Genomic DNA, 19,299 nt, shown 5'->3' with positions numbered 1-19,299 from the left:
GAATGAATGTTGCTAAAAAAAAAATCTGGTTTTGAAGGATATCCATGAATAGGAGATCCCAAAATTCAGAAGCATTATGATATTTCCTATGACATTAGCCAAATAAGAAGTCATGAGATAATGGAAAGTTTCTGAGAAAGCAGACCAATTTTTTTCCCTAGAAAATGGGGATGACATTGACCATGTACATACATGCATAATTAAAATAAAATCAATTAAAAGGTTATAAATCCAATTGGCTATATTTTTTCCCCACAATATGCATGGTGACATATGACATGTTTTTAAAGTTCTAATTTTTTAAGTAGGTAACTATGTGCCAGACACTGTGTAAGGTGCTTCAAATCATTATTTCACTTGATGCTCACAAAGAATCCTATAAGAATAGGAATTATAATCCTCCAAAGTGAAGCTCAGGGAGGTTCAGTAATTTACTCAAGGTTATAGACAGCAACTGGAGGAGCAGAGGCAAATTCAGCTCTGTCTTCTTCAAAGCCTAAGCTCTTAACCTTTAGCCTACGCTGCTCCTTAACACTGTAGACATAAACTCTGGTGAAATTCTATCTCCAACCCTAACTTCTCCTGATCTTCATTTTGTATATTAGTATACAGAACTACCTATTCAATACCTCTACTTCATCTCAAATTTAACATGCTTCAGTAAATGACACCCAGTTGTTCAAGCCCCAAATCTAATAGGCATCCTTGATTCTTCTATCAACCCCACAGTCAAGCTATCAGCAAATCTGGCTCTACTTTCAAACTATACCTGAATCTGACCACTTATCTCCACTGTCACAACTCTAGCCCAAGCTATTATCATTATTCATCTGGACTACTGAGATAGCCTCATAACTGGTCCCTGCTTTCATAGAACCTCATAGTCCATTCTCCAAAAAGCAGCCATAGTTATTTTTTTTAAACACCAATCATATTATTTTATTTTTCTGCTTAAAATCCTTTAATGCTTCCCATTGCAATGACGTAAAATTCTTAGGATGGCCTCCACAGCCTTACTGGTCCCTGCTTTGATATGCCTTCTCTGACTATATCCCTTAACATTCTCTTCATTGCTTAGTATGCTTGCCACATTGATCCTTATGATTTCAACTTTCTCTGTGATGTAAAGCCATCTGCTTTGAGAGGATTTGGATAAGCAAGGTTGGGGTTTTGAGAAAACTGGTGAAGATTTGAAAGAGCCGCCTAGATGGGGAGGATAATTCAGAAAAATTTAACAGGATTGCTAGGTAGTGTCGAGGATTCCGTTGTGATTGCTGACTGGAATAGAATGCATGCTGTTGTACGAATTTCTCCAAGAGTGGTCATTGCTCCAGTACCAAAGGGGAGGATATGAATGGTAGGGTTCATTCAAACAATGGAAAAAAAATGGCAAAGGAATTTAGGATATTGATAAGTATTGCTGATTTTCTGTAGGTATATAACAATGAGGGTGGAGTATGGAGAAAAGGGTTGTTAGTGTCCTTAGCTTACCCTAGTTGTGGCAACAACTCAGAATTGCTAAATAGAAACAGAATCAAAAGACCAAGACCTACCAGCATGGATGTTAAAAGCTTTACTCGGCAAATCCTGAGATTATTTTAGGAAATCTGATTATTTAAAAGCTCACAATATAGAGGGTTATATACATTATAATGGAATTTTTAACTTTTCAAAATTTCCAAAGGGTACCTGTAGGTTGAACACTAAGGTTTACAAGAAGTTAGAGAGATTCAGATTTGAAATGATTTTCAATCTGACCAATCCTTCAAGTTTTCTCAAAAGGGAGCTTTCTTATGCCTCTTCTTCCTTCAGAACACTTTTTTTTTTCTTTTGGCCCTCCTGCCCTACTAAGATTTAAGTCCACTCTTAGGATGGCATAAAATACTCTTACTGTCCTGGCTCCTAACTTTCCTGATATCTTGCCATTTACCCTCCTTACTCTTTAAGTTCCCCAAACTAAACTACTTTACACCTACTGCGCTTTGCTTCTATTATTCCCTGAGGCCATCTTTGTTAAACTCCTAGCATGGGTCAATACTCAGCTTACATATTTCCAAACATAAGAACACTATATCTTTTGCTATATTTGGTCCTCGCAGTTATTTTTATTATTGCCTGTACTGTGTTGTATTAAAATGCATTTTATATACTCTAGTATATAAAACGTATTGCGCATTATAAAGCATTTTATGATATTTTAGGTCATCCAATGTTTAACATAGGGCAAGTATTCTGTGGCCTTGGTCAAGCCCCTTTCCAAAGGTATAAAATAGGTACTGTGAATCCATGAAGATAAGAAAAAATATATATATAACCCTTACACAGTGCTTAATTGGTGCTCGTTGAGCTTTCAAGCAAAGCTTCTTTAAAATGACGTCATTATAGGCTACTTAAAAACCACTGCAGTCTGTACTAAACGTACTGAATCAAACGAACTACTTAAAATGAGGTTCACCTGCCACAGTTTAGAGGTTCCACATAAAACAGATTTCCATTTAGTAACGTGAGCAACAGGAATTTTAGTTCAACAGCGGAAGTCTTCACCAGATTGAGAGAAGGGGCTGGATCCCTATGGCCTGCGTCAAAAACCACTCGGGCGGTCCAGAAGCACTTCTCGCGGGGCCAAGGAGGCCCTATCTGCCTCAAGCATGAGGTTCACTGGTCTTGGCCCATAGAGCGACCACCGTCAGAACCGAGAGAACGACTGTTCAGGTACCGCGTTCCCAGGGCCAGGAAGGGCCGTGGGGTCTCCCTGAACTTCACGCAGGGGCGGCGGGGCGGGGCGCGGTGACGCCAGGAGTAGTGACGCGACGACGCAGCGCGACGCGGTGACGCACGCCCCTTTGTTGGCTCAGTAGCGGTAGCAGCGGCCGTGGAGGTGGCGCTGGGGTCTGTTTTCTCTCCGAGGCCGGAGCAAAGCCGCGTTTGACTGAGGCGGGCGGCGAGCGGCCCCCTCGCTCCCTCCCTCCCTCCCCGCTGCCGCCAGCCTCCAACTGCCAACCGCCGCGCCCGGGGAGGAGCCGCGGCCCGCGGGGCCGGAGCCAGGCCTGCGTCCGGACATCAGCCGGAGCCGGAGCGAGAGCCGGGGCCTCGGCGTCCCCGCCCTCTCCCCGCCTCAGGGCCAGCGTCCGCCGGGCCTCCGCGCGTCGCACCATGGACTCGGACGAGGGCTACAACTACGAGTTCGACGAGGACGAAGAGTGCAGCGAGGAGGACAGCGGCGCCGAGGAGGACGAGGATGAGGACGAGCCGGACGATGATAACCTGGATTTGGGCGAGGTTGAGCTGGTGGAGCCCGGGCTGGGCGTCGGCGGGGAGCGGGACGGACTGCTGTGCGGGGAGACAGGCGGCGGCGGCGGCAGCGCTCTGGGGCCCGGAGGTGGCGGCGGCGGCGGCGGCGGTGGCGGCGGGCCGGGGCACGAGCAGGAGGAGGATTACCGCTACGAGGTGCTCACGGCCGAGCAGATTCTGCAGCACATGGTGGAATGTATCCGGGAGGTCAACGAGGTCATCCAGGTGAGGGTGGCCGCTGTGCTGGCTTGACCGGGCCAGACAGGGGAGCAGATTCGAGCGGCCCCAAGGGGCAGGCCTGGGCCTGGTGCGCAGCCTAGCCCCGTGCCTCCCGGCCTTGTCTTCTCCGCTGCCTCTGCTGGGGATAGAGGGTGTCGAAAGCAGACGTTCGCCGGTTAGCCGGTGTGGCGAGGTGCGTTGGGGGCGGTGCTTTTCAGGTCCTGCTATGGCGGAGGCCTCCGGCGGCCGGAGACTTCCCTTGCGGGCAATGCCTGCCTGTCCCCGGGCCCGGTGTCCTTCCTCTGGCCGAAGGAGCGCCTACAGGGGCGGGGCGGAGGCGAAGGCGATGTTTGAGAAGAGCAGGAAGAACTGGGCCCCTAAGAGGGTTACCCCAGCGTTCGGTCTTACTTGAGCACTTTTGGAAGGGGGTAGAGTAGGCCTAAGAGCAGCTTGGTGTACGGTTGCCCCAAGTGGGCACCCGTTAATAAAGAAATGGATCTGCTTGGCGATCTTAAGTGCCTACTTAAAGGTGGGGGAGGGGAACTATTTCTCGGAAGAGGTGCTGATGGGCCTTCTTTTCCGATGGTGAGGCTCTGCTTGCATCTTTTTACTATTTGCTTGAGACCTAACTCCTACTCTTCCCGGTGGTAGCGTATGACTTGAAGTTGTCGAAAGAGTTACTGCAGATTGCATACCCAGCCTTGGAGCTAAAACAACAGAGCGCAATGTTATTGTCTAATATTGGACAAGACTCTATTGTGAGTTAGAAAGTAGAGGCTTTTTGCTTCTGAACTCCTTTCTCTGGTAATTTCTACGTGGTAATTTAGGCTTGGTTTAAGTTGATAACCACATTTTTTAACCACGTGTGTCAGATTTTGCATTTTTGAGCTTTTAAAAATAAAGTTTCCATTTGTTTGGAAAAAAGTTATGATTGGGGTCAAGTGTACAGTTGAATGAAAATGAAGTCTCAATTCAGTGCAACTTTTAGAGAACACTAGTTACACGGAAGGAAACTATACGTGAGCAGTAAGTACGATTGCCACTCAGTCATTACATTTTTGTCTTCTTAAAATTGGTTGGCTAATAGCCGCTGGCAAATTAGCAGTGTGTCACTGCCTAGTCTTTGACTTTGCATGATTAACAGACTTTTGAAAATTGAACTATTTAGACCCATTTGAAGACAGTGTTTCGAATAATAGTAAAAAAAAAAAATCTGATAGCTGTTGCTATTACTAAACAATGAAAATCTCAAATTTTCATATAGATAATGCAGTCTAAGGAGGAAATTGAAGGGTTGTGGGAGGAAGATAAGTTTTACCGCTCTTTTTCTGATCCCCAAAATATGACAGTTGACCTCTTAGACCACTAAATTGAGTTTGTTTGTTTGTTTTGAGGAAACTAGCAAAAGAATTCACAGTAAAACACTGAATTCTCTATATTTGCAGCTGTATAAAATTTGATGTTTTCAAACTTATTACTTGGCTTATTGGTATTTCAGTTAGCTTTAAAAAGGATATTTATAATTTAACTTTTTAACTAATCTGTTTTTATGTAGTTAAATCTCATCCAACTTTCTCAGCTCTCAGGTGTGTCTTAATCAAGAAGGCTAAACCTTGCAAGTTCTTTATGTTACTTTTGGAACAGAGATAAACAGAGCTAATGCATATGACATCATTCTTTGTTAGTTTAGGGGAGAGAGAATAAACTCAGATGAACTGAACTAAGAAGACCTACAGAATAGTAGGGATTTCTTTAGGTGTCTTACTTTTACCATGTTTCCATGCTTGATTTTTGAAAACTTTTTCTAGTCTGTTTTAAGGATTTAAAAAGAATTCTTGAATGTATAAATAACTTTCCCTTGTTACAGTTCAGATTTAGAAATATCAGTAAATCAAAAGATAGGATTTATTCTAGTCTATCTTTTCTCCAAGTGGTATACTTACCACATCTAAAGTAGGTTCTGGTAATGTTATAGGTTATTTATGTTAATAGATTTTAAAAAGTTACACAGGTAATAATAACATGCACATTGTAAGAAAGAAACTGCTTAGGCAAGAGAAAAGGACAAAATAAGCCTGCCACCCAGAGAGATACACCAAAATTTGAACTGTAGTTCTTTCCAGACCCTCTGGGTGAGCTATACTTATTTTTAATGACAACAGAATCATACTGTATGTTCTGTTTATGTTTCCAGTAGGAAAAAAGCAGAAAGAATCTCAACTTTCTCCTGTCAGTAAATATTTTTCAAGTGCGTACATGATCATAGATCTAAGCTAATTTATTTAGTCAGTCTGATATTATTGGCCTTTGTATTTTCTAGTTTCTGGCTTTTATAAACCTCTTTGGGAATAGCTTCATAGGTAAATCTTTGAATGTTTTATTTTCTTAGGATAAATGAAATTGCTGAGTCAAAGGATTTGCTTATTTTCAAGGCATTTTGAACCATTACCATATTGTTTTCAGAAAGGTTATGCTAGTTTTCTCTCCCACCAATTGGTGCTTACTTGGGATAAAATGGTAATCATTTATAGAATTTGCTTTTGAAAAAGGGATGAACTTTTAACATATTTATTGGACATTGGTATTTCTTTTGTAAATTACCCTTGCATTTGCTCACTCCACCCCCTTTTGGCATATTTATCTTCTCTTGATTTATAGGACCTCTTTATATTCATATAGGCTTTAAATATCAGTCTAGGTTTTTCACTTATACTGTTGGTTTAATGTGACGATAAGTTTTATGTTTATTAAGTTAAAAACCAGTAGAGAGCTTACTGTTAATTCTAAAAAATTTAAATCTGCTGCTGCCCCGTGCTACTTTTCAGTATGAAATCAGGTATGTTATTAGTCTATTTGAAACTAAATTTTCAGGAGAAAAAGACAAATGTAAAAAGATGGCCAAGTTGATCTTTCCTTGGGAATTTGATTACCTTTTCTGGGAGAATAATTCTGGGCAACAACAGATAAATACTGTTAATTTGTAGATATCTGCAGGTTAGTTGTAGTCAAATAGGTGAACAGTGTTTTGTTTTGTTTTTGAAAACTCTTGGTATTCTGGCTTCTTGTTATGGTTTACTTTGGTCTTATTTTATTAAACCCCTTTGTGGCTACCTAGCTTACTTTTTGAACTTTTAATATCAAGGATTTTCTTTAATTCCAGCCTATACCAGTGATAGAAAAGTGCTTAAAGCCTTTAACTTACCCAACTGTATTTAACTAATATTGCTAATATTAAAAAGTAGTTTTCTAATGTAATTGCCTGAATAGCTAGGTAATTTGTTAAACACTACACAATTCTGCAATTGAAGGATGTTTAAACTTCTCATTTTGTTTCCACAACAGTGTTCAGCAAATGTTAGTTATGCCTTTTGTTCCAATTACCATTTAAGTAGAGGGCATAGTTTTTGCCTTAGGAGCTTATAGAAGTGGAGAATATAGAGGTCCCTGGGCTCCATTCCCAGAGATTGTTATTCATTAGTTAAGTGTGAGTTGGAGCCTGAGCATCTATATATTTTTAGCCACTTCAGTGATAGTTCTGAACCACTAGAATAGTCATAGTTCATGCACTGTCATGATTTTGACCCTCAGGGAGAATGAGTAGAGGGCAGTACCTCTTAGGAATACCAAATTTAAAGCATGTGCTGAGGGAGAGGACCATGGATGGGGCTGGATGTGAGTGGTCTGAGAGGACGTATAAAAAGGTGGGTGGGCGTCTTGCTGGTATAAGATTTATTATGCTAAGTAATCTGCTTTAAAGACAATAGTAATAACTGACTCTCAGTGGGAGAAATTTTCTGTTGGCTGTTGATTTGAAAATTTAAATTTTATTTCACCTATTCATTTAAAAGATTTAATTTAAAGAACTAAGGTGAGATTTCAAGCATAGATTGAGAGGCAAGTATTTTCTAGTGTATTGTGTACTGGCTGGGAGCCCTGGCTTTTCTTCTCACTGGAGATTTATAACTTAGAACCTTCAATTTTTGTTAGGCTTTGTTTTGTTTCTTTGTTTTTAATTTGGGAAGTTAAAACACGAGAATTAAACTGTTAGATTGATCTTTTTTACATTAATGCTTTGTTTAACATCCTTAATTGGAGATGCTCATTGTTTCCAAGAATTTGAATTCTAGTGTGCATATCAAGATGAACAATTGTTTGGGTGGAAAGTGGGGTGAAGGGCGAGGAAGGTGAGAGAGAGACTCTGTGGGTGTGTGTTTTGAAGCTGTTAAAGTGTTTGGTGTGATTTACTTTTGAACTTCTGTCTTTTCCCAGCTGATCTCCATGAGCTCTAAGTTGTAAATTACCTTAATTCTTGTTGAATTGTTTATGGCAGTACTATGAATCAGAAACTCTGGGGGTAGGGTTCAGCAGTCTGTTCTAACAAGCATTCCAGGTGATGCCGATGCAAGCTAAAGTTTGAGAACCACCGATGCAGTTAAAATTTAACAGCAGTGTTTCTCCATGTGTTACAACTAGTTGTGAATTACTACAGAAGTGGGTTAATGATGGAGGGCAAGTTGTTTAAGAAACTAATGACAGGAAAATTTCAAAAGTCTGGACAACACTTGTTAGGCTAAATCATAGAGTTGAAGGGAATTTGTCATCATTAACTGCTATCCTTCAGGTAAGGTGGTCTTTACTCAGTTATTTCAAGTGTGCAAACCAGACTAAGGACATCTCATGTTCTAGGTTGGAGCACATGGTTTTTCCTCCCACCCTTCTCCACTGCTTGGGAAGTTTTTTTAAAACAAAAATAAGTGAGTTTCTTTATTTAATACACTGGAAGGCATATAAGGTCTTGTTGATACTGTAAATGCTGCTCAGCACTGTATTAAGTGTTGCTATGAGAAGATTTATTCTGAAGGAGTTCATGTTCTCTTTGAATTTAGACACTCAAAGCTATTAGATCAGTAAGTAGGTAAGTGGTAAGTGGATAGTAATAGGTATTCAGATGTGGAAGATGACTAGGATTTAGATGGATAGTAAAGAGGAATGGGAAGCCATACTAAGAAATTGAACCATGTGAGAATGAAGAAGGTGTGCACCTACCTAATAGGGAGGTCAGCCAAAGCAGAAGAGTTTATAAATTGCTGGTGATAAGTTGCAGAAGCTTGGAGGTTTCATATTATGAAATAGGATAGGCAGAGGTCATCAGTTTAGATTCCTTTCTTTTGGGTTTGACCTGTGGTAACTACATGAATTCTCTTTAGCCTCATATTACCCCAAAACTTAATGGCTTATAAACAAACATTTATCATTGCACAGTTTCTGTAGGTCACGATTCTGGGTGCAGCTTAGCTGGGTGCCTCTGTCTCAGGGTCTCTTCTTACAAGGCTGCAACCAAGGTAGCAAGCCAGGATTGCAGTTCTCAAGGCTTGATTGGGAAGGGATCTCCTTCAAGGTCACTTATGTGACAGTTGGCAGGCCTCAGATTTTCACTGGCTGATCGTTGGCCAGAGACATCAGTTACGTGCCATGTAGGCTTCTTCATAAAGTGACTTACAACACAATAGCTTCTTTACTTCAGAGCAATTAGTCTGAAAGAGAGCCTCCAAGATGGAAGCCACTATCTTTTTATAACTTCATTTCATAAGTGACATCCTATCACTTTGCCATATTCTACCTGTTGTAAATGAGTAACTAAATCCAGCCCACACTCAAGAGGAGGTAGGGATCCTTGGGGCTCCCATAGAGGCTGCATACCTTGATATATGTGTTTTGCTTGGTCAAGAGGTGAATGGACAACTATTGTATAATGCTTATCTGTCTAGTCAATATGTATACTAATGGGAGGGCATCATAGTTTGAATTTTTTATTTTGAATTAACTATACATTATTTGTATTTGTCTTTGCAGAGCATTATTATACCTTTAAATGATAAGTATTCCTAATTCCTTTCAGTGGCTAAAATTAAAAGACTAGTTTGCAGTCTCTTAGCAGAAATACGAGATTCTCCAGTCCACTGATTTACTTTTTTTTAACTTAAGCTACAAAGCAGAATCACTTGGGGATTTTTTCATCACACTTTTTATTTTGAAATATAGATTCATATGCAGTTGCAAGAAATAATGCAGGGAGATCCCACATACCCTTGAGTGATTTTGCTCCAATGATAGCATCTTGCAAAACTATGGCATAATATCACAACTAATATGTTGACATCAATGTGCTCTTATCTTACTCAGATTTCTTTGCCTGAGGATTTTAAAAAATACAGGTGTTTAGGTCCCACCTCAGGCTAAAAATGGGTCTCTGGGAGTTTGAACCAGGCTTTGTCATTAAGCAAAAAATCTTCCCTGGATTATTTTAATGCACAGCCAGTGTTGAGAGCCCCCGTTCTTGCCTAATGTCTGTAAAGAATCCTCTCTTAACATTTTAATCTCTGCATAAATAAAAATAAATGACAGTGAGCTATTTTGTGATGTAGCTCATTTCAGTGTTTAACTCTTGATTTTTTTAATGGAATTAAAATCTGCTTCCGTGTTCCCTTAAATGCATTGTTCCTAGGGTGGCCTTTTGGATGCAAGGAAGACAAAGTTTTAACGTAATTATTGTTCTGGAAGCTTGACGGAAAAATTTTTCTTCCTGAAGTTAATCCCCTTTTCTTCATTTCTTTTATGACAGTGAATCTATATTTTTGATTATGCACATTGCCTACTTCTCTGTTTAACATTAGATACTGTCTTTCTTTTAATAGGCACCTTATCACAGGCCATAACTTTTGTAAGACCTTGACAAAATATATTCGGGTCTTCTTTTGATCTCGACACTGTTTCTGTGTAACTTTGTAAATAGCTTAATTATTACCTTTAAATGGTGGGATAAGTAGGAGGATGAAAATTTATTTAGGCTGATATTTGATGATTACTTATTAGATGAGAGAATGATCTCTGGTCATACTTCTAAACTGGGATGACTGGATCGTTTGGGGCCCACAGAGATAGTGGTGGAAGTCCTTGCTTTATTTTCAGTGTTTTAAAAAGCCGAATGTATTTAAAACAAAGCAAAACAAAACTGTTCAAGCTAATTAAAATGTAGGCCAATGTTGAATAGTCAGTTCCAGAAGAACAGCACATTTTATAGTCAGATTTCCACAGTCATATATAATTTAAGTTTATTTCTAAATTTTTGCTTTTTTCCTAAATTCTCATTCACCCAACAATATGTGGTCATCTGGCTTTATCTTGAATAATGTCTCATTACTTGATGTATCGTGGTGCATAGTAGATGCCCGATTGGTAGTTAGGTATCTCAGAAAGCAGCTTATAAGAGTTCTTATTGAGCTAGCAGCTGCTCTGACAGATTAAATTTTTAGAGCCCTCCTTTTTTTCAGTTTTAAAAATGAAAATGCTGGTATTAAGGACTAAAGGTTGTAAGGATTTAAATGAGAAATGTTAAATACTGTGCTGGGAGTTTTCAGATTTAATTTTTAAAAAGCTGTTAACATTATTCAGTAGCATTTTCCTTTTTTGCTATGTTCCGTTTAAAAGAAGTGTCACAATTGACCTGGTACTTAATACATTTTTTGGCAGAAAACACAGCAGATAATGAAGTATTAGGTAACATTTCCTTAGTACTAAGACATTTGTTTAGACGATGCTAAGAATAGCTATAATCCCACAGTCACTTCTCCCCAGGCTTGTTTGCTATATCTCTTTTGAAACTGTCATAATTCAAATATTAACTGACTCCAATTACTTGATAATATATATTCTCTTAATCACAATTGTGTGTGTGTGTGTGTGTGTGTGTGTGTGTGTGTGTATATATATATATATAATTAGAGATTAAGTATATTCTAGGGACTGAGAATATTTTTTGATTCTTAGCAGGTACTTAAACATAAAAATGTCTAATGTGGATACATTGAAATTTATGACATTTTGGACAGATCTTTTCTCTGAAATCCATTTGAAACCCAGATTTACAGCCTTCTCTCCTTAAGGCGTTTCTTTGATTGACTTACCAGTTAATCATTCTTGGAATTTAAAAGTCATCTTTTATTCTTTTTTTTTCCCCCTTGCACTTCCCATATCTAGTTAGCCTTAATCAAGTTACCTCTGAAATTTGTTTTCTGTTATCTCTAACCTTTTTACTTAATGATCCTAATCTATGGCCTTTTATTTTGCCTCCTTTCCTCTAGTATGGTAGTCTGCTATACTGCCAAATACAAATGTAGTCATTTTCCTGCTAAAAAAAGACTTCATTGTCCCCCACTACCCCATTATAAGTCTACATCAGATTCCTTAAGAGGGCATTCATGACTTCCCCATCATGTCAGCTTTTTTCAGTCTCATCTGTTGTTGTTCCTGATTCTCCTACCACCCATTGCACTACTTAAAATTCCTTAACATATATTACTATAACACAACTTTGTGTCTTCCTATTTTTGCTCAAGCTGGTCCTTGGAAAATTCTTTCTCTTCCTTACTGCCTGATGTACTATTTAGACCCTACTCAGATGTTACCATATCTTTTTTCTGGGTCCCTCCCCTCTTCCTTTCCAGTGCTTCCTTATCTATACATAGCACTTCATGCGATGTTTGAGGTTGTAATATAGCCATCCCAATATCTAAGTGTCTCTAGCTAGCTAGATGTGAGGGATGAGAGCTGAATCTTCTTCATCCATAGCATATAGCACACTAACACAGTCTCTGACATAGTAGAAATTCAGTAAATACTTGAAGTTTGTTCTTACTGCCTTGTTTTCCTTACCTGTGAACCAAAGGAAAGCAGACAAGATTTTTTTCTGGCACTAATTATTTTGCGGTTTATAGATAATGCCACTGTAATCATATAGGAAGATGGCAAGAAAAAAGTGTTTAAATTCCAAGAAGACAAGCTTTTTAAGGTCTCTGAACATATGGTGACCCTTTTAGATTAAACTTTATTTGCATGTAGTTCACTGGCACTTTATATAACCTGACAATGATGTTAAAAACAACCGAGTCAGTCTAACACATTAGTTTTCAAAATATTGTCCATGAAAGTAAAACTGCTTTATGATAATACTAAGATATTACTTGCTTTTCTTTAATATGCTGTCGTTTGTACTGATGGTACAGAAGCAATGGGTGGTTGAACCACAGGAACCTTACTTAGCACAGATCAGATCAGTGGCACCAAGCTATACTAGTAGTCGTTGTATTCTCCACTGCCACACACTCAGTAAAAAATACCATTTTCACTTAACTGTCCTGGATAAAGCAGTAAAAATTTCTAGTTTTATATCCTATCTTTTTAAGTACACATCTTCTTAATAGTTTATGTGGCAAAATTGGAGGTATGCATAAAGCACTGCTGCATACTGAAGTACAGTGGTTGTCTCAAAGAAAAATATTTGTGCAGTTGTTTGATTTGTGAGCTGAACAAACTGTTTGTTTGATAGAACACCATTCTTACTCAAAAGATTGGCTGACAAACTGGTAATTTATACAAATGTCAAATAAACATGGTGAATATTCCTTCAAATGAATGAAATATACCTGTCATTTCCGGGAAACTGCATACAGTTATTTGTTGCTAATGATAAAATTTTTAAAATTTTTAAGTGAAAATTAGAGTTTTGGAGAGCTCATATCTGCTGCTGTGAAACTGACAGCTTCCTAGTTCTTAAAAACGTCTGATAACGTATTGTATAATAAACTATATTAACATTTAGAAGATCTGCATAACATAAGGAACCAATATTTTCCGAATGACCAATTGTTATATTTCCCAATCATGCATTGGTAAATGATCCATTCAAAGTACAAGATAAGCCACTGGATTTTGATATAATAAGAGTACAAAAAGTTCTTTGCTCCGGTTTCAAATTCTACCTTGTAACTAGCCTTTAGGAAACTACTACTTTTTGAATTTTGGTGTAATATCAAAAATAACATCCATAGTTTTCTGAAAAGGCTCTGAAAGTGCTCTGTCTTTTTCCAGCTACATATCTTCTTTATTTTTCAAACAAAATAACATGTGTAAGAGATTGAATGCAGAAACAAATATGAGAATCCTGCAGATATGAGAATCCTGCTATTTTCTAGTCAGATAGCAGAGACTTTCAGATATGTAAAATATTATGTTCTTCACACTAAATTTTTTAGAATATATTTTCATAAAAATGTTTTTGTATTAACAGTGGGGTTTACTACTGTTATTTTAATGAATTAATATTTTTTAAATTCTCAGTTTTAATATATATGATAGATATAATTCATATAAACACAACTCTCTGGCATCTGCAATTTTTAAGCTGAAAAGGAGTTCTGAGACCATATAGGTTGAGAATTGCTACTCTTATGTTCTGAAATATTTCTGAACATAAAGGAAATGTAATGTAGGCTTGCAGGCAGGAGATGAGACTAACCACACTATATGAGTTTACTATAAATTAGCAATGGGTTATAAACTATAAATTAACTATTACTGATTAATCAGAAACATAATTATATATAAGCTATGTTAGGTGCTGTGGGGAGTATGAACAGAAATATTAGGTTCCGTACTTAAATAAAATCTAGGAAATATGAATCATAAGATATGACTAGTTGAGGAATGATGATTGGAAATGAGATTGGATGCTTAATTTTTTTAAGGAGGAACTAGCAAAGATACCTGTCTCACATATTGCATTTGTCGTTTTGTTTATATTCAGACTTCTTAGATTAAGACGAAAGCTCTATGAGAGCAGGGGCTTTATTTTATTCATTGCTCTACTCCCGTTGCCCAAAACAGTACCTAGCGCATCGTAGGCACTTAGTAAACATTTTATTGCAGATATTTTTATTTCACTTCCATTTTTAAAGGATATTTTTTATTAGTATATAATATTAGTATATAATTTTAGGTTGGTAGTTTTCTTTCAGCGCTTTAAAGATTCCATTATTTTCTGGCTTCCATTGTTTCTGGTAGGAGGAAGCTAATGAGTCTTTGATATGGGTGCTTGTGAGATTTTTTACTTTGTCTTTGAAAGGCTGAAAGAAAATTATTAATGTTTCTAATCATGGTTTTCTTTGTGTTTATCTTGTTTTGGGTTTTCAGATCCTTTTCAATATGTGGGGATGATGTCTTTATCCTTTTTTTTTTTTTAATTTCTATTCCTTCTGAAACCCAGTTATAATCTTTTCGGGTTTTTATGTTCCATATGTGTCCACTGCTCTTTTGTGTATCTTATACTCTTCTCTGTGCTTAAGTTTGGATAATTTATATTGATTTATCTCTGGGTCTTCAAATATGTTTTCTGTGTCTGATCTGTTGAACACCTCTTAATTAGTTCTTAATTTCAGATATTGTATATTTCAATTCTAGAGTTTCCATTTATTTTTTATAGATGGTAATATTCCGGTGATTTCTTCTTTTTTATGTTTTACATCTTTTGCTGTATTTTTTCCAGCATATTAATCACTTACTAAAAGTTTTGTCACTTAACTTTGTCAGCTAACTAGCAGTATTCAGATGATCTGTTAATCTTTTTTTCCTATCTTTTTTTTCCTCTCAGTTTTCAGTCATGTGTTCCTGTCATTTGGCATACTCTAATTGCATGCCATACATTGTGTATAAACTATTTTAGAGATTCTGAATAATGATAGATTCCTCCAGAGGAAATTTTTGTACTTCCTTCTGATTAGTGGTTAGAGTGGTAAATGCTCACCTTAATCCAATAAGACTGAGTTCTAGCCCTGTTCAGTTTCAGTCTATCTTGTGAATCTGTTGTTGGCTCTTTAGATTCTTCAACTAAGAACCTACTATATTCTCAGCAGTCCCTCCCTTAGGGGGTCCCAGAGTTTAACCATTGTTACCCTAGGCTGCTGGAACCACCACTCTGCTTTTGGGAGGCTTTACCTTTAGATTTTTAGTCTTGGCCCGTGCAATCTCAGGATTCAGCAAAATGCTTGAGGGGAAGACTGACCATTCTTTGAGATACCTCTTCAAGTCTCAGTATTAGTTTCCTTTTGTTGCTGTAATAAGTTACCATAAGTTTACTGACTTAAAACAACACAAATTTATTATCTTAAAGTTTTGAAAGTTAAAAGTCCAAAGTGAATCTCATTAGGCTAAAATCAAAGTGTTGGCAGGCTGTGTTCCTTCTAGAGGCTCTAGGGGAGAATCTATTCCCTTTTCGACTTCTAGAGGCCGCCTAAATTCCTTGACTTGTGGCCCCTTACTCCATTTTCAAGCCAGCAGCATAGCATCTTCAAATCTCTGATGTCCACTTTTGCTCCCTTCCACTTTAAAAAAAACCCTTTGATTACATTCTTTTGACCTAGATAATTCAGGATAATCTTTCTTTTTAAGGTCAGCTGATTAGCAACCTTAATTTCATCTGCAACATTAATCCCCCCTTGTCATGTCACATAACATTCACAGGTTCCAAGTAGTAGGAAGTGAACATCTTTAGTGGCGCTACTATTCTGCCTCTAAGTAGCACCCCTCTGTGGTGGATTGTCAGTCTGCTAGTTCTCAGAACTTGCAAGTGCCCCAGGGTAAAAGCCACTTCTGTTGTAAGATTACCAGCTCCTCCAGTTCTTGTTGCCTCAGCAGCTCTCTACTGCTTTCATATTGATCATTTCTGGACAGTATCTGGCTTTTCTAGTTCTAGATAGGAATGCTACCTCTTAGCTATTCTGTCCTACCTGGAAGGGGGACAATAAGTGTTTTAAAAAATCATTGAATATCCTTAGTCTCTGGGTTATGTGTTGGGGGTTTTAGAAGTATGCGTTCCATGGGAGCAAGCAACCACTTTGTGAACTGTAGAATGCGCTTTTGAACTTGGATTCCAGCTAGAAAGTATGACATTTTAAAGATTGGAGTAAGAGATCTGAGAGTTGGGAAAATTACAGGTTGGAGTGGAAAAAAAAGATCTAATTTACTCATTTTATGTAAGGGAGACTGAGACATAGACAAAAGTGGTAATAATAACTGATATTAGTGGACTGTGTTAGGTGTTTTCATGGGTATTAATTTGTTAGGAAATCCCAAAGAAATAGCGTTATCTTCATTTACAGATAAGTAAATTGTCGAAATTAGAGAAGCTGAGAAATGGTTTCTCAGAGAAGACTGGTGGAGGTAATTAAAACTCTGTATTTTTGACCTTTAAAAGTACTAGCTCTTTCTGCTGTACCAAACCTTTTCAGACTTTAGTTGGACTTTTGACTAGGCCAAATTCTTTTACTTAAGTTTTCTTTGTTTGTATACTGAAAACAATACTAAAATAACCTTTTATTGTAGCTATTGACTCTGATTTTAGATGAGTCACTTGTTAGTTATCTATTGCTACATAACAGCTTACCCCAACAGGTGACTTTTTGAAACTTAAAACAACACACATTTATTATTTCAGAGTTTTGAGTGGTATAGCTGGGTGGTTCTAGCTCACTGGGTCTTCGAGGCGGTTGTGGTCATCCTGTCAGCTGAGGCCACATTTATCTGAAGGATTGGTTTGTGCTGAAAAACTGCTTTCAAGATGGCTCACTCACATGGCTATCAGTAGGAAGCCTCAGTTCTTTATCACATGGGCCTCTCCAAACTTGAGTGTGTCCTCACTGTTATCTGGCTTCCCCCAGAGCAAGTAATCAAAGAAAGCAAGACAGATGCCATATATACATATTTCTTTGTTACCTAGACTTTGGAAGTCATACTTTGTGATTTCTGCAATGTCCTATTGACTACACAAGTCAGCCTTATTCACCGTGGGAGGGGACTACACAGATACCAGGAGGCAAGGATCATTTGGGGCCATCTTGGAGGCTGGTTACCACAGATACCCTGTGAAAGGAAAGGTAAGATACAGGGATATGGCTATAAGGCTAGATTTTAGTTCCAGAATCATGAAATTTTTTTTTTAATGGTGTTATGCTTAATGAGTAATAAAAAGTAAACTTGAAAGCCCTCCAAACTGAGAGTAGAGCATCCGCCTCTTGCATAGTACAGCAGATTTACCAAAATCAATATTTTAAAACTTCCATATGTGGGACAAGTATTTATAAAGCTCTTAAGTACCTAACAGTCACTTTGTCTATTTAATTCACATTTCATAAATTTCATAAAACTCTTGTAACCTTACAGTCTAGGTTTAGAGTCTAGTCTTATTTATAATACTAAATATGTAACTTTAGACTAAATCAGTCTCTAGTCTGAATCTGCCCTTGCAAAAGAAAAGATTTGGACTTGATGGCTTTGAAAGTTTTTTTTCCAGTTATAAAATTCAGGTTATGACAAGATAATTAGTACAAATGCTTTCAAGATAAGAAGCTAAAAGACCAAAGCTTTCTTTCCACCTGATCTAATGCCACTGGCTATCTTGAACTTGGTCCTCTTGGATTTTAGTGTTCCTAAAACCACTAGACATCTTCTTATCACCATGTTCTGCCATATCTGTACTCAATCTTTATGGCCACATGTCTCCCCATGGGACATGTGCTTGACGGTAGGAGTACAGAGATGGGTGGAAAACATTCCTTTCTGTTCCATGGCTCCTAGTCTAGGAAGGAGCAGAAACGTAAATAAATACCTGATTACAAATGCAGTAACTCACGACCCATTATTCCCACTTTTATCCATGTGTAGCCTGGTCTCAATTATTTCCTGTTTCTGGACTTGCCCTGGCCTGGTTCTCAAAGTGGAGGATTTTAATGTATGTGCTGCCATTACCCAGAGCCCCACACTTACCAGTTTGCCTTTTGAAGTGTTATTTTACACAGTGTTAATCCTGATGTGTTTCACTTTTGTTGTGTGTTGGCCCCTCTTTGCTGCTTGGTTAAGGAAAGCCCTACCTTCCAGAATGATTAGTTGGTATTTAGGAAAGAAGGAACATACTGACCTTTGTGTAATAAGTAGAGTCTTGTTAAAAGTGATTAGAAGTTATTAGAAGGCTCTCATTGGCAAAATCAGAAAAATCAAAAGAACATGACAAAGGCGATAATGATGGAAAACGGGACCATGTGAGTAGTATAGTTTGGTCACCACACATTTTTCAGAGAATTCCGAATGTATTTTTTTACAGACTGGTCATCCTATTCAGTTTATGACAGTGTCAGATATAGCCATACTTGATCTTAATTTATGGCCTGAGAAAATTTACCAGATCTTTGATCATTCCTGAATAAGCAGTGAGGTAGGAATGGAATAGGAAATGGTGTTTATGAGGAGCATACTTAGCATAAGGGTTCTGAGGCTCTGGGTCCCAGTAACTAGGCTACAAGAGGATGCAAATTTGGAAAAAAGGTTCTTTAGCATGATAAATCAGGCTTTTCATAATTCAACCCCTATATACTTATATGCCATTTCTTCACACTCATTCTGAAATAGCAAAATAATTATATTCCCTATGAAATTTTTCTCTGTACTTTTGTAGGGCTTTTTCCTTTGCTTCAAATGCTTTTCCCCTGGTAAACTTATTCGTACTTCAAGATCCACCCTAAACATCATTTCTTTTTTTAATCTTTCCCTATGAGTGCGTCTAAGAATTTTGTAATACTTTTATTTTAAAAAGCTCTTATATCTGTTATTTACTTTCCCAGTAAATAGACTCTGAAATCCTTAAGAGTAGGATCAGTGTATGTATTTTGGTATTCCCATTTACCAGCACAGTTCTTGGAACATAGCTGATAAACACTTTGAATAGTCAAAATTAAATGTGAGTTTTCTTACTGATTTTATTATCGATAAAAATAAGTCTTAGTACTATCCCTATTTTTATCATTTGCAAATTGTTCACATTCCTGTTCTGTCCACTTCACTCAATTAACTCTTCTCTCATTCTCTAATATACTGGTTTTTTTGCTCTTAAATCAGTTAAAGGAA

The 19,299-nt window shown here is 37.8% G+C and overlaps 1 protein-coding gene across 2 annotated transcripts in view; it reads left to right on the top strand.

Moving 5' to 3' along the window:
* The first annotated feature begins 2,842 nt into the window (after positions 1-2,842).
* The window catches only part of ARIH1 (ariadne RBR E3 ubiquitin protein ligase 1), a 98,237-nt gene continuing 81,780 nt past the window's right edge, over positions 2,843-19,299 (top strand). The window contains exon 1 of one of the 2 annotated variants that reach the window (XM_039856541.1): positions 2,843-3,516. In XM_039856541.1, coding sequence (XP_039712475.1) covers positions 3,239-3,516 — 278 coding nt within the window. In that variant the 5' untranslated portion in view covers positions 2,843-3,238. The remainder of the gene's footprint in view (positions 3,517-19,299) is intronic. The other variant, XM_039856540.1, reaches the window with a different exon arrangement.

This window comes from Pteropus medius, unplaced genomic scaffold (assembly GCF_902729225.1).
Source record: "Pteropus medius unplaced genomic scaffold, Ma_sr-lr_union100, whole genome shotgun sequence".
Lineage (NCBI taxonomy): Eukaryota > Metazoa > Chordata > Mammalia > Chiroptera > Pteropodidae > Pteropus > Pteropus medius.
This window is presented reverse-complemented; position numbering and strand designations above follow the sequence as displayed.